The sequence below is a fragment of the Cydia amplana genome, chromosome 16, assembly GCF_948474715.1.
Source record: "Cydia amplana chromosome 16, ilCydAmpl1.1, whole genome shotgun sequence".
NCBI lineage: Eukaryota > Metazoa > Arthropoda > Insecta > Lepidoptera > Tortricidae > Cydia > Cydia amplana.
This window is the reverse complement of record NC_086084.1, coordinates 15032818-15048474: the sequence shown is the minus strand read 5'-3', so window position 1 is coordinate 15048474 and position 15657 is coordinate 15032818. Positions and strand designations below refer to the sequence as shown.

General features: G+C 37.4%; 1 protein-coding gene across 1 annotated transcript in view; it reads right to left on the bottom strand.

The window, feature by feature from the left end:
* Positions 1-6978, bottom strand: part of LOC134655468 (pregnancy zone protein-like) — a 43364-nt gene extending 36386 nt beyond the window's left edge. Inside the window, exon 1 of the mRNA XM_063510931.1 lies at positions 6587-6978. Coding sequence (XP_063367001.1) covers positions 6587-6708 — 122 coding nt within the window. The 5' untranslated portion in view covers positions 6709-6978. The remainder of the gene's footprint in view (positions 1-6586) is intronic.
* Positions 6979-15657: the final 8679 nt, after the last annotated feature.

The window sequence follows — 15657 nt, the reverse complement described above, 5'->3', positions numbered from 1 at the left end:
TGTGGAACAATTATGTTTGGATTACGGTCCGTTAGCATAGTACACAGAAGTAAGGTAGTAAGATAGTAGGTAGTTTTAGATAGGTAGAGGTATAGTTTGTCAAAGGACTGTCTTATTTCAAACATAGACAGAGAGAATCATACTATCTTTTTTGTCTTACACACTAGTGTAAGTTCCAGTACTAACTGGCACCCAAAAGAAAAGGATGAGTATAGTTTTTTGTTCCTATTTACTGAAAAATTGATTTGACCAACTATATTTTTTTTGTGACAACCTTTTTCGTCTGTGGCGGTGAAGATAGAATTTTCAATTCTATAGAAGTTCCAGACAAATATTTGATATTTGTAAATAAACATAAGGTTCGTATAGTTTGTCGAAGGACTGTCTCATTTCAAACATAGACACAGAGAATCATACTCTCTTTGTCTTACACTACTAGCACCCAAAAGAAAAGGATGAGTATAGTTTTTTTTTGTTCTTATTTACTGACAAATTTGTTTGACCAAATATATATTCCTTGTTTAGTTTTAAACTGGTTTGGTTAATGTTATCAACATAATTTAAGATTAAATAGAAAATGTTATCAAAATCTAGTATTTTTATGAGGAGGCAAACGAGTAGACGAATCACCTGATCGTAAGCGATTACCGTCGCCCATGGACACCCGTTACATTATGCTTATATGCCACTTGGCACAATGGATCGATGCAGCAAACAATTTAATATCATTACAAGATATGTACTTACTCTGAATTAGCACTCTACAGTGACATATATGAGTGATTATAATCGTGACTGATGCCGAGAGAGAACAATGATATTATGGAAGGGATATCTTGAGTTTTGATAGATTTAATTGATCGGCCAGCCAATCAAGCTATACCTATACATACCTACAATACAGCAACCAGCATAGGTGTTTTTGTTCAAAATGTATGACGCTAAGCTTATTTAACATGGGTGAATAATATTGTTGCAAATATGGGTACATCATAAACAAGAACATTTGGAACACAGTCTTTTGAAAAAGTGAGCAGTTGCAAATGAAGCAGCTGCAAATACCGCCTCCCTACAATACAAAAATATAGGCATGAGTCCCGCATAACTAGGGTTGCCATAATTTGTCGGTACTGATAAGGGACAGTGGTATTCTACACCCGCAACACAAGAGATCGAGGTTTTGCAAGTGAGTTGCCGGCCTTTGACCAGATTTCGCTCTTTTCTTTAAGGTTAATTTAATGCTTTTTTGTGAACTGTACACAACTATGTACTTGCAAAAGGGGCTTAAGTTAAGTTTTTCACCTATTTTTTTAAAGATTCGGTTGGCATTTTCTATAGACGATTTTCACTTGGCTAAACCATCTGTTCAAACAGTGGTTATCATCATCTTACTGCACCGAATCTGTGTATTGTGCAAGCAGCAAAAACAGTTGCGTTGGCGCATAATCTGTAGTGATTGCTTCCTTGTATGAACCAACTTAAGCACTCAATCAGGAATTATTCAGGATCCTTATGACTACATATACGAGGGGCGTTCAAAATATTCTCGGTATTGATATCTTACAACCTCTTCTAAAATTTCTTTCGTTACTGGCCGCTAAGGTTTATTCATTGACATTAAAAAAAAGTATAATTCGAACCGAGATGTTCTTTTGTTTTTCTGCAATTGCTGAACAAACATGAACATCATGTGGGAATTGACAATGTTAACTAAATTAGAACATCGATGCGTGATAAAATTCTTGACAAAACAGGGTAAAAAATCAAAAAACCATAAAAGAGGAAATGGATTGTGTTTACCGTGAGTCTGCTCCTTCTTTATCTACCATTCAAAAGTGGTCAAGCGAGTTTAAACGTGGAAGGGAGAGTGTTGAAGACGACCCTAGACCTGGCCGGCCTGTAGTAGCTACTTCACAAGAAAATATTGATAAAGTGGAAAAACTTATATTGGAAGATGGTCGAGTGAAGGTAAAATCTATAGCACAAGTAACCAATCTCTCTATTGGTACCGTACATGATATTATCCATGACCATCTTAATATGTCAAAAGTAAGTGCAAGATGGGTTCCGCGAATGCTGACTCGGCTTCAAAAAGACATGCGTGTAGCTTGTTGTTCCGATTTTATTGACCTGTGCGGTGAAAATCCTGATGAGGTGCTGCAAAGAATAGTTACTGGAGATGAAACCTGGGTTCATCATTATGACCCAGAGAGTAAACAAGAGTCCATGCAGTGGCACATTAAGGGTTCAGCTCATCCCAAGAAGTTCAAGGTCATCCCTTCAGCTGGCAAGGTCATGGCCACGATATTTTGGGATTGTGAAGGAGTATTACTGATCGATTATAAAGAAAAAGGTGTAAATATCACAGGACAGTACTACGCTAACATTCTACGTCAATTAAAGGATGCAATCAAAGAAAAGAGGCGAGGAAAGTTAACCAAAGGTGTTATGCTTCTGCATGACAACGCCCCCGTCCATACTGCTCATATTGCCAAGGCAGCTATTGTTGAATGTGGGTTTGAAACTGTTACTCACCCACCGTATAGTCCGGACTTAGCCCCCAGCGACTTCATTTTGTTCCCCAATCTTAAAAAGGATCTGCGTGGAAATAAATTTTCCGATGATGAAGCATTGAAGGCGGCAGTGGAGGAGCATTTTTACACCAAAGATAAAAAATATTTTTATGCAGGATTAAAAAAAATAATTGATCGATCTTTTAAGTGTATGAACATAGGGGGGGAGTATATTGAAAAATAAAAATATCAAACTTTTCGTACTTGTTTGTTTTCATTCTCATACCGAGAATATTTTGAACACCCCTCGTACCTATAATCCTATAACTATTTAAGAAACATACTTGTGGTTAGACATGGGAATTTTTGGTTTTCGACGATAATATTTTATGTTGACAAAGAATCGTAAAATTTGGGAGGGACCCCAACAGACAGATTCCCAAAATCTAATTTCATAGATTTTTGTTAGAACAGTACTTACCTATAAAGTAATCGTCGTATGCCGAATATTTTTTTGAAAAGACATCCCATCGGAACTTTGGATTTTGACGAAACATATTCAGATGGTAAATATCGAAAGGACATAATATTATTTACCTACTATATTAATTTATACTCATTAAACTATTCAGTGAGTTACACCACGTTATGTTTTTGTTGTATTTATTTAGCTGTCAATTTGAGATACTCCTCGATTACAGGTGCATCGAAATTCCATTTGGTCAAGCACTTTGCCAGGAAAAGTTCGTGGTCTAATTATACAATACAATACAAATCTCAGAATAAATTTAGATACAAGGAAAGACAAACCATACATGAAGACAGAGGTAAACAACAGGCGGCCGCGAATTATAACTATAAGTAGGTACCAAATAAATATTGGTATAAGTAAATTATATAATTGAGGTATCTAAATCTATATAATGTAAAATAAATGATCGAGCGGCATCAAAATGTCATCCGGAAGTCACGACAAAGGCATGAGGAAATCAGTTTTAATCTAGGTCATCTCATCTATACAAATCATTACCATTTGCTGTTCTGTTTGTGTGTTTTAATATGTTTGACATGAACAAAATTATCTTTGTAGTCTGTTAGGTTACAAACTTTATTGAGCTTAACCATGGGACTTGGTCAATTTGTGTAATCTGTGCGGAATGTATGAGGCCCAATACATTCCACGACTCTTCTCTTTCCGAACAGACTCTAATAATGTCCTAAAATATTTATTTTATTTATGTTTTGGCTACAAAAATTGTGAAGTTTGTTTTACTTATGCAGTTTTGTGTTGTACGCCGTAGTAAAATGAACTGCAATTGTTTAAAGTTTATTTATTCAGGTCCAAAGTAAAAACGATAATTATAAATTAATGGTTGTATTGTATTCGCCTCAAAACAAAGAATGGTTGTAATTGTCAACAAAAATATGATTTCCATGTTCATATGGGGCATTATCTATGAAAAGGGACCTTATTGCGATGGCGCTTACGCCGCACAGCGTCGCGCGGCATTGTATTTATATCGGAGCATCGTTAATAATGGCGTAACCGCCATCGACAATAAGGTCCCTTTTCATAGATAACGTCACATATCTCCATTTTATTGTCATATTATTCAAATATAATTGACTTCCAGTTCAAATAATTCATACTAAGTACCTATACAATTATTACCAAGAAAATCATTCGTTCGTTCAGGCCAACGAACTTGAATGAATGGGATACAGTTTTCAGTTCATGAATGAGTTGGTTATCCTTCGTATCCAACATCTGGTCTTTGATTTCAACCGCATAATAGGGTGTTTTTCTACTAGTCAAATTTTTAGAACTGTCAAAACGATTTACTAATATGGAATTTATATGAAACATTACACAGTGACGTCACGGTCAACTCGCCTACTTTTTGTATTTCTATTATAATTTAATATCTGGGTGACAGAGCTTCGCTCGGAAAACATAAAAAAACTCGAAAATGCGCGTTTTCCCAGAGATAAGACCTAGCTAGATCGATTTTTCGCCCCCAAAAACCCCAATATAGCAAATTTCATCGAAATCGTTAGAGCCGTTTCCGAGATCCCCGAAATATATATGTATGTATATATAAATAAACAAGAATTGCTCGTTTAAAGGTATTAGATTAGATAGAGATGCCCCGAATAGTGGTTTTGGCCGAATACCGAATATTCGGCCCCTCTCTCGGCCGAATACCGAATATTCGGCGACCGAATATTCGGCATGACATGCGAACATTTTGAGTCCCAATTATTATGAAAACTGATCGCTAACAAAGCTCAACGTTAGATGACGTTAGCTAAGCTAAGATATATTTTTGTTGACCAGCATTAATGAATAGAGTCAAACAAAACAGACTCATTATAAAAATAAAATGTTTTTAATCAACAAATGCTCAAAAAAGGGTCTTCGTATTTAACAACTTTCCAAGAACACATTCTAAATATACTATACATTCTTATATAGTTTTTGGTTATTTTTATTGTGCAATTTTTCTTTTTAAGTAGGTGCAACAGATATTCGGTATTCGGCCGAATAGTAGGCAACATTCGGCCGAATACCGAATATTCGGGAAAGTGGCCGAATAGGCCGAATACCGAATAGTTGCTGAATATTCGTGGCATCTCTAATAATTTATTTTAAATGCAGTATAATACCCTATTGAAATATAACGACTGTTTTAAGGCGGAGTGGCTTTCCGTTGCATTAGGTACGTAAAGTATTCGGGTATGAAATCATTCTAATCAATCTAATCATACATGTACTTATACCGGTTATCTTGTTGAATCTTAATTTAGCATGGGGTCCGCTTTAGCGTTAGTAAATCATAATTAAATGCGATAAAAGTTTATGCTCTAGCTAAACGGGACTTAATCGCGTATAAAAGTTTTACGCCAACCGAGACCGTAAATAAGTAATTATCCACCATCCCGTCCCAAGTAATAAAACGCTTGGGGAATGCAAAAGTAGGGTCAGTTGGTCAGTTCGTGTTAACGCGGCGTACTACGTAGGCGAACAACACGCGAACGCGAAGCGAAGCGATGCGGCGCGGGGTGAATCAATCCTTTTGATACCTATAGAAGTGTCCTACGTCAGGCGTGTCTCACTCCGCGATTTCGTCGCTTTGCTACAGGTAGCTAAAAGTACATCCGTTCGGCCCCAATTTTGGGGAAAGCCATAAGCCGCGCGTGGCGCTGTCGGAACCTAGCGGCCATATCTGTGCTGATCGATCTCGTTGCGAACGCGAACGCCGTGCCGTGGGCCCGCCGCGCCGCGCCGCATCGCTTCGCATTCGTGAGTTGCTCGCTTACGTAAGACGCAGCGTAAGGGACCAACTGATTACCAGTCCGCCGGACGATATCGGCCTGTCAGTTAGAACAAAAAGGTGACAGTTTCGAACAACTGACAGGCCGATATCGTTCGGCGGACTGGTAATCAATCAGTGGGCCCCTTTATTGAATAATTTTACGGTTTAGACTCACTCGCGCGACATGTTTCGGAGAGTCTAGGATTCCTTTCAATGTTATTCAATGTTAGTATGACCTTTCAACAGTTTTAAATTCGAGTACGTGGTATTGTTGTAAACAACAATAGGTATCATATTATTTTTGGCTATCTCACACTAGACGCCTATATGGCCTCGAAGTAGAGCACGTATTTCATTTATTGATTACGTTATATTAGGGCCAGTACAGACGGAACTGCAACCCGACAGCAACTTGTATGGCAACTGCACGCCGACGTTGCAGTTGTTGTTGCAGCAGTTCCTATACCAATTGCAGTCGGGATGCAGTCCGTCTGTACTGGCCCTTACAAACTCTACATTTGCCATCACATCTGTGTTTTGATACTCAGAAATTACTACGCTGCGGACCACACTTAATTAATCCATGAAATTGTGGATACTACATAATACTAACTTATTGTAAGTTACCTACACCAAAATGAAGACAAATAACTACCTGTTCCAATTTTTGACTTTCTTTCGTTGGTCACATTCTTGAATATTTTGTTAATTATATTTATTTCGTCGCGTATATATATAAATAATTAATATGATTACCTTGTATAATTTTGTGCTACATCGCTAACTTGAATTAAACTTGAATGCACAGGCACAAACATTAAGACAAATAAAACACACCACATCATCACGATACACCGATACACACACATTTTACACATCAGCAACAAATGTACAACTAAGCAGAAAAAAACTCTGCAATCCTCATTATGCCAGAAAACATTAAAGACACGTAAATATTAAACAAAGCGAATAACAAAAGAAAATCACCAAATAGAAAACTCTCATTCTAAAAGATTAAAATCATAACTGTCAAAAAAATCTGCTCAAAATAACGTTCCAATCTCAAACGGTCATTTGTTTACATCGGCGTTCGATTTTTGAAATTCGGAAGCGGAACCGGGGCGCTCAGGATGCGCGCGCGTCTCGGACTAGCGTGCTGACCGTATGCGCATGCGCAAAGGTCGCGAACACGTCAGGTGTCGTCAACGTTTTTTGCTAACGATCTTTAATGCGAAAAGAAAGTCAGCTTTTTTGCTGAACACAGGTTAATTCATTTATGAAGTAGACAACTAACAGAAATTACCCTTTTATTAAATTTAACAAAGGGTTAAAAAAATTATTCTTGCCCATTTAGTAGTTTACGCCACTGTATAACTATGCGAAGCAAAAAATATAAAATATCATAAAATACATTAGATAACAGTTTTGAATGATTAGTTTGACGGTTAGTTTCACTAGACAAATCGACCGGGATATGAACCGTGATTAACTGATTACCTTATGTACCTATTGGTTTCGAGCTCCCGATATTTCGACGCAGATGCATATATGTAACTGCATCGAAATAACGGGAGCTCGAAAACAATACAAAAGGTAACCACGGTCCATATCCCGGTCGATATATGTAATTCTAGTGAATACATTAGATATTGAAAATGACATAATTTTGATTTTTGTATGTGAAATAAGCCTTCTGTTACAGTTATCCAATCAAAGTATGTTAACGAAGACTATCTACTAAATAAGGCTAGATAGCTAGCGGTACTCAGCTGTTTGCATCTCATTAGAACAAGACAACTCATCGCTCATTAGACGTTTGACTATATGATATTGAATTGGACCCTAGAGAATTATAAATATGAGTCCAAAAGTACGAGTAGCCTATCTAATGCTTTATTATTGCAATGGAATAGAAATGAAACGGACTGCCGACTGGGATGCCGACTGAAAACGAAATAAATATTTATTTGAAAACGAAAAAACGAAAATTGAAAAAAATATGTAATATGTATATGCGATAAGACCGCCTGTTGTTTAACCTCTTCTTCCTGTATTATCCGTATTGTTTTCTGTAATGAGGTGTGCAATAAAGAGTATTTATATTGTATTGTATTGTAATAATCATAGTAGTAAATTAAAACTGTAAATTCGTAATAGGTATTTGTAATACGTACTTTTGCTCACAGTTATGTTACATTCATGAACAAACTTTCAATTTAGTTCTTTCAAACTTGCAATCGCATCAATATTACAATTAGATCAATCAGACCAGTCTGATTGGCGCAACTTTTAGGGTTGTCACTTCTTGTAAACTCGATTGAATTTATAAAGTGCATTTAAAATTTTGAAAAATTAAGGAAGTAGATCATTGTTTACTTTATAGATAATGGTGTACATTTTAAGTGTCAAAATGTAGGAACAAAAATTAACACGTATAACTAGATAAATTAAGAACAATTTTATTCACGTTTTATTCTGGCCGCGAAATGAACCTATGGACTATAGTAGGGATACCTACTTCATCATTAATTTCATAAATGCAAAAGTAACCCTGTCTGTCTGTCACCTCTTCACGCTTAAACCGCTCAACCGATTTAAGGAGACCCGAGGAAGGACAAGTCATAGTAATTTATTTATATTTTTTTTAATATATCAGTCATCGTCGTCATTCTACGCAGACAAAGTCACAGGCAGAAGCTGGTATTAAAATAATGGGGCAGCCCTATCGCAACCTCATTACCGTGTGTAATAAACAAACAATGTTAATTCAAAACAGCAGACATTATGGTTTATCTTTTGTTTTGCTATGCTTGTAATTTGTGTTGGCGAAATATATTTTGGTGTAATTTAGTTTTAGTGATGCGTCATGTAAATTTTAGCAATTCGTAGGTATCTATTGCCCGCATCTAACTGAATATATTATGAATTTAATAATTTAAGTAATATGCTATGTTAAAGGTACGGTTCAAAAATAAATAATAGCATAGTTGTCGTGAATTTTGTTGATTATTTTAATTTAAAAGATTTATATTTAAGATATGAAAAAAAAAAGTTTTTATTTATTTATAAAGAGAGTAAACTGTTCCGCGTCCCTGGCTAGGTTAATAGGTCGAGCATCGACCGCGGCAGCAAATCATACAATATAATAATATGTCTGTTTACATACAAATAACGGCTGTTGCCATATGTACGAAACTAAAACACGTATATATTATACTAGCTGTTGCCCGCGACTTCGTACGCGTGGATTTGTATATTGGTGGTTATAAATTCTACATTAGCTTAGAACATTATGCAGCAAAAGATAGCAGTAGGGACGGTTAATCATTTGTTAATTATTATACAACGCATGAGATTTGTCTTTCACAACCTGGCTACAAAGTTTCGAGCCCCTAACTGAATAAAATTGTTCTCGATAATCTCGATATAATCTCTCTCAACCCCCAGAAGATTTTCAAGTCCACTATTTAATAAAACCTACTACCTAACTACCTATTTACGAAGTTTGAAGTTCCTAGCTTTAAATAAAATTTGAACCCTCTACCAACTCTCAACCCCTGTTTAAACTTTTAGGGGATGAATTCTTAAAAACGCTGAAATTACTTTTCTTGTATTGTAATAATATGCCTTTATACAACGATTCAAGTCCCGCACTCCAATAAATATTTGTGTTCCATACAAATTTTCGACCCCCTTCACCACCTCGGGGGATGAATTATCAAAGACTCTGAAATTAGTTTTCTTTTCTCTTAATAAAATACCTTTTTACGAAGCTTCAAGTTCCTAGCTTTAAATAAAATTATAACCTATACAATCTTTCAACCCCTTTTTAACCCTGTTATGGGATGAATTTTTAAAAACGCTGAAATAAGTTTTCTTGTGTTCTAATACTATGGCGTTGTACAGAGATTTAAGTCCCGCACTCTCAAAAATATTTGATCTCCATACAAACTTTCAACCTCTTTTTCACCTCCTTCGGGGATGAATTTTTAAAAACGCTGAATAGGTTTTTTTGTTTTTTAATAAAATACCTTTTTACGAAGTTTCAAGTTCCTAGCTTTAAATAAAATTTGAACCCTATACAAATTTCAACCCCTTTTGGACCCTTATGGGGTATGCATTTTTAAAATCGCTGAAATTACTTTTCTCGTATTCTAATAATATGTCATTATACAAAGATTCAAGTCCCGTACTTACAAAAAATATTGACCTCCATACAAATTTTCAACCCCCTTTTCACCACCTTAAATGTTGAATTTTGAAAAACGCTAACATTAGTTTTCTTATCTTTTAATGAAATAACTTTTTACGAAGTTACAAATTCGTAGCTTAAAATAAAATTTAAACCCTGTACAATCTTTCAACCCCTTTTTAACCCTTTTAAGGGATGAATTTTTGAAAACGCTGAAATTACTTTTCTGGAGAATTAATAATATGGCTTTATATAAAGATTCAAGTCCCGCACTCTAAAAAATATTTGATCTCCGTACAAACTTTCAACCCCTTTTTCACCACCTCGGGGGATGAATTTTTAAAAACACTGAAATTTGTTTTGTTGTTTTTTAATTTAATACCTTTTTGCGAAGTTTCAAGGTCCTATCTTAAAATAAAATTTACACCCCAAGACAAAGTTTCATCCCCTTTTTTACCCCCTCAGGGGTTGAATTTCCTAAAACGTCGCAATTCCTTTTTTTGCAATCGGCTATTATGCCTTTCTAAGAAGTTTCAAAGCATTTGTAGTGGATTCAAACTTTCAACCCCTTTTTAACCTTGTTAGGGGATGAATTTTCAAAAACGCTGAAATTACTTTTCCTGTCTTATAATTATATACCCATATACAAAGTTTAAAGTCACACACTCACAAAAATATTTGATCTCCATACAAACTTTCAACCCCTTTTTCACCACCTTGGGGAATGAATTTTCGAAAACGCTGAAATTAGTTTTCTTATTTTTTTAATATAATACATTTTTACAAAGTTTCAAATTCCTAGCTTAAAATAAATCTTGAACCCCATACAACCTTTCATCCCCTTTTTAACCCTTTTAAGGGATGAATTTTGAAAAACGCTGAAATCACTTTTCTTGAGTTTTAATAATATGGCTTTATACAAAGACTCAAGTCCCGCACTCTCAATAATATTTGATCTCCGTACAAACTTTCAACCCCTTTTTCACCACCTCGGGGGATGAATTTTTAAAAACGCTGAAATTAGTTTTCTTGTTTTTTAATTTAATATCTTTTTGCAAAGTTTCAAGGTCCTAGCTTAAAATAAAATTTGCACCCCAAGACAAAGTTTCATCCCCTTTTTTACCCCCTTAGGGGTTGAATTTCCTAAAACGTCGCAATTACTTTTTGTTGTAATCGGCTATTATGTCTTTCTAAGAAGTTTCAAAGCATTTGTAATGGATTCAAACTTTCAACCCCTTTTTAACCCTGTTAGGGGATGAATTTTCAAAAACGCTGAAATTACTTTTCCTGTCTTATAATAATATACCCATATACAAAGTTTAAAGTCACACACTCTCAAAAATATTTGATCTCCATACAAACTTTCAACCCCTTTTTCACCACCTTGGGGGATGAATTTTCGAAAACGCTGAAATGAGTTTTCTTGTTTTTTAATATAATACATTTTCACAAAGTTTCAAATTCCTAGCTTAAACTAAAACTTGAACCCTATACAAACTTTCATCCCCTTTTTAACCCCCTTAGGGGTTGAATTTTTCAAAATCGCTTCTTATCTCTTGTACACTTTACAAATGCAACCTAGTGTGCAAATTTCAACTTTCTAGCTTTGTAGTTTCGGCTCTGCGTTGATGAATCAGTCAGTCAGTCAGTCAGTCAGTCAGTCAGTCAGGACACTTGCATTTATATATATAGATAAGTATATATGTAAAAATAGGGCGTTTTTTATAGAAAGTTGATTAATAACGCCTAATAAGGGCGTTAGGATCTATCGTTCTGTCAACGCGTGCTCCCGTTGAAGCTACTCGTTATTTCGCCAAACCATGTCGAGCAATATTTTACTTTAAAACAAGTAAAACTCTCTTCGGTCGTGTTTTAAAATTGGCCACTCGTAGCGAATTTCCTATTTTTCGCACTTGTATCGTAAATAACAATTATATGTAAGTACATACAATTCAAATCCTCTTTATAGCACAACCTCAGGATAAAATGTACATGGAAACACAAATAATACAAAGACAGAGGTAAACAACAGGCGGCCTTATCGCTAAAGCGATCTCTTCCAGACAACCATCTCCATTCATTCTTCTTTATGGTATGGTAGGTTATTTATTAGGTAGGTATATAACACTAACATAATGGATCCACAAGTTCACCTTGGTCCACTCCGACCCGACGACCAACTTGCATTGTAATGCCCCCGCCACACTATGCGCCTCACGCTGCATACTCGTGCATAATCGCGACGATAGGTCGGAGTCGTCCAGAAATCATGTGATCATATTTGGCCTATTTTTGATTCCCCTTGGTGATATTAACGCAACGCCCTCCCCCCGCGCCACAAGATCACGTGATAATTATGATGCGGGTACTCAGACGCTAAGCAAGTCTATTGTCGTTTTTAGGGTTCCGTAGCCAAATGGCAAAAAACGGAACCCTTATAGATTCGTCATGTCTGTCTGTCTGTCTGTCTGTCCGTCTGTCCGTCTGTCCGTCTGTCTGTCCGTCCGTATGTCACAGCCACTTTTCTCCGAAACTATAAGAACTATACTATTGAAACTTGGTGAGTAGATGTATTCTGTGAACCGCATTAAGATTTTCACACAAAAATAGAAAAAAAACAATACATTTTTGGGGTTCCCCATACTTCGAACTGAAACTCAAAAATTTTTTTTTCATCAAACCCATACGTGTGGGGTATCTATGGATAGGTCTTCAAAAATGATATTGAGGTTTCTAATATCATTTTTTTCTAAACTGAATAGTTTGCGCGAGAGACACTTCCAAAGTGGTAAAATGTGTGTCCCCCCCCCCTGTAACTTCTAAAATAAGAGAATGATAAAACTAAAAAAAATATATGATGTACATTACCATGTAAACTTCCACCGAAAATTGGTTTGAACGAGATCTAGTAAGTAGTTTTTTTTATACGTCATAAATCGCCTAAATACGGAACCCTTCATGGGCGAGTCCGACTCGCACTTGGCCGCTTTTCTTCTGTATTGCGTATATGTTCAAGATGCTATCTCTCAAAACAGGCATCGTTAAAATCTGCTTATCACTTATATAAAATAGAGCGGATTTATATTTGATTAAATTTTTGAGTAATATTGTTGTTTTTGGCGTGATATCTTCTCTGACCCACCCGTCGTGATAATTCGTGATATTTTCTTTACCCCACCCCCCCTCTAAACGACCACATGATTTCTGAACGACCGCTTTGCCGGATAGGACGTAGAAACTGTGGCAGCGTGCATTTTTAACAAGCTTTTATTAGATCGACCTGTATGTAACTATGTAATGGAATCTAAGGTAACTAATTTAAACATCTTCCAAGGACCATAAGCGTTATGAAAATTGGCAGCTGTATGTAGTTCTGATGAGAATACAATAATATGGTACTGTCGAACTGATCTGATGATGGAGACAGGAGGTGTACATTACAACCTAATTGTGTTAGGGGTTTTTAGAATTGTCTCGATTTTGACTTTGACTGTGTCCCTCGTGAGATGATCTGGTGGGCACTGCGGTCCAAGGCTGTACCTGAGACCTATATTGACACTATCCGGGACATGTACCGCGATTCCGATTCAATAGTCAGGACCGCTGTTGGTGACACCAACCCCTTTTCTGTCACCGTTGGAGTACATCAGGGCTCTGTGCTCAGCCCGTTTCTGTTTAGCGTGATATTAGACGCCCTGTCAGCCAGCATCCGAGACTACCATGAGCAGCCACCGTGGCTATTCATGTATGCTGATGATATCGCGCTGACAGACTCTGATAAGGGCCGACTTGTCCAGCGGGTGAACAGATGGAGGGGGTCGCTAGAGAACGGCGGTCTTAAACTAAATGTGGCGAAGACAGAGTACATGGCCTGCAATAGTACAGATCCTCTACCCGTCCGCATAGGCGGGGACATGGTCAAGCGCACGGATCAAGTTAAGTACCTAGGATCTGTACTTAGCACTACCGGGGACATCGACAGCGACGTCAAAGCCCGAATATCCGCTGCCTGGGTCAAATGGCGGGAGATGACTGGGGTTATTTGTGACCCCAAAATGCCGATTAAATTGAAGGGACAGGTCTATAAGACCATCATTAGACCTGCCCTTCTGTACGGCAGCGAGACTTGGCCTTTACTAGAGCGGCACAAGCAGGAACTGCGTGTCACGGAAATGAAGATGCTGCGGTGGATGTGCGGAGTTTCACGCAAGGATCGCATCCGAAACGCCCACATCCGGGGTAGTCTTGGCGTCCGTGACATCGCTGACAAACTGCAAGAGTGCCGCCTTCGTTGGTATGGCCACGTCTCGCGCAGACCGGCAAGTTACGTGGGTAACAAATGCCTGGCCATGCCGCCTCCTCCCGGTACGGGAAGAAAAGGCCGGCCCAGGAAGCGATGGCTTGATGTCGTTAAGGAGGACATGCGTGCCAACGGACTCACCACACCACTAGGGACGCCGAAGATCATGCAAAGTGGACACGAAGGAGTCGGAAGGCGGACCCCGGGTCCTCGCGCCCCGCGCGGGGGCACAGCTGGGATTGACGCCAGGATGATGATGATGATGATGATGATGAGTATTAGTTGTCTGTCGTAAGAAAAGTACAGTCTGCGATAAAAGCTTGTATACCAAAAAAGAAATTTTTGCTAAAAACTTATTAGTACCTAGGTATAATGAATTACGTTCACTCGCGTGGTTGTGCGGCCTTGGTTACCCCTGAACAAGATGCATGTAACTGCGTCGAAATATCGGGAGCTCGAAAACAATACAAGAGGTAAGTAATCCCGGTCGATATAAGTCTAGTGACATCTCTGATAAAAGTAATTACTTACATGGAACTTAAATCCATGTCAACAATTATGCTTTGTACCCTCAGCAGCGCCACGCTGTATAATATTGTAACCAGACCGATTCAGATTTAACAACTCGTTAAGGTTATGAACTGGTTTCGACACGACCTTTACTCTTACCATGAATTACTGACAGTGTCAACACTGACATATAGGTACGCTAACGTCGACGTAACTTACTTTATATGCGTCTCGCTCGTACTGACATGTCAGTGTGAGCGAGATGTAGGAAGATAATTAAGTACGTAGACGTTAGTGTATATGTCAGTGTTGACACTGTCAGTGACTCGTGTCGTGGTACGGGTACTTGATGATCGTCTTAGGGCCACTTCCACTTTCCCACTAACCCGGGGTTAAGCGGTTTAAACAGTTAACACAGTGTCAAATTGTACTGGTAACCATGGTAACTCCAGGTTTAACCGGTTAACCCCGGGTTAGTGGCATGGTGTAAGTGGCGCTTAGTTATTAGCCTGCATCTCACGCACTCACTATGTACTTATGCACCAATCTGCGTGAGCGATATTAAGATAAGATAAGATAAAATATATTTCAGTGTAAAATATCCAACAATACAATTATAATACGCTTAAATAGTTACCTATTAAATAATATAAATGTACAATCATGGTTTAGAAAAGTATATATAAAATAAAGATCTTGTAAGCAAAGATTGTAACTGATATTTTACATCAATACCTAAACTAAGTAACTTAATACTTGTATCTTAGGTATTTCGTGTTAGTAGGTCAATGTAGTGTAAGTTAGGTGCTTATTGTACAAAAACAA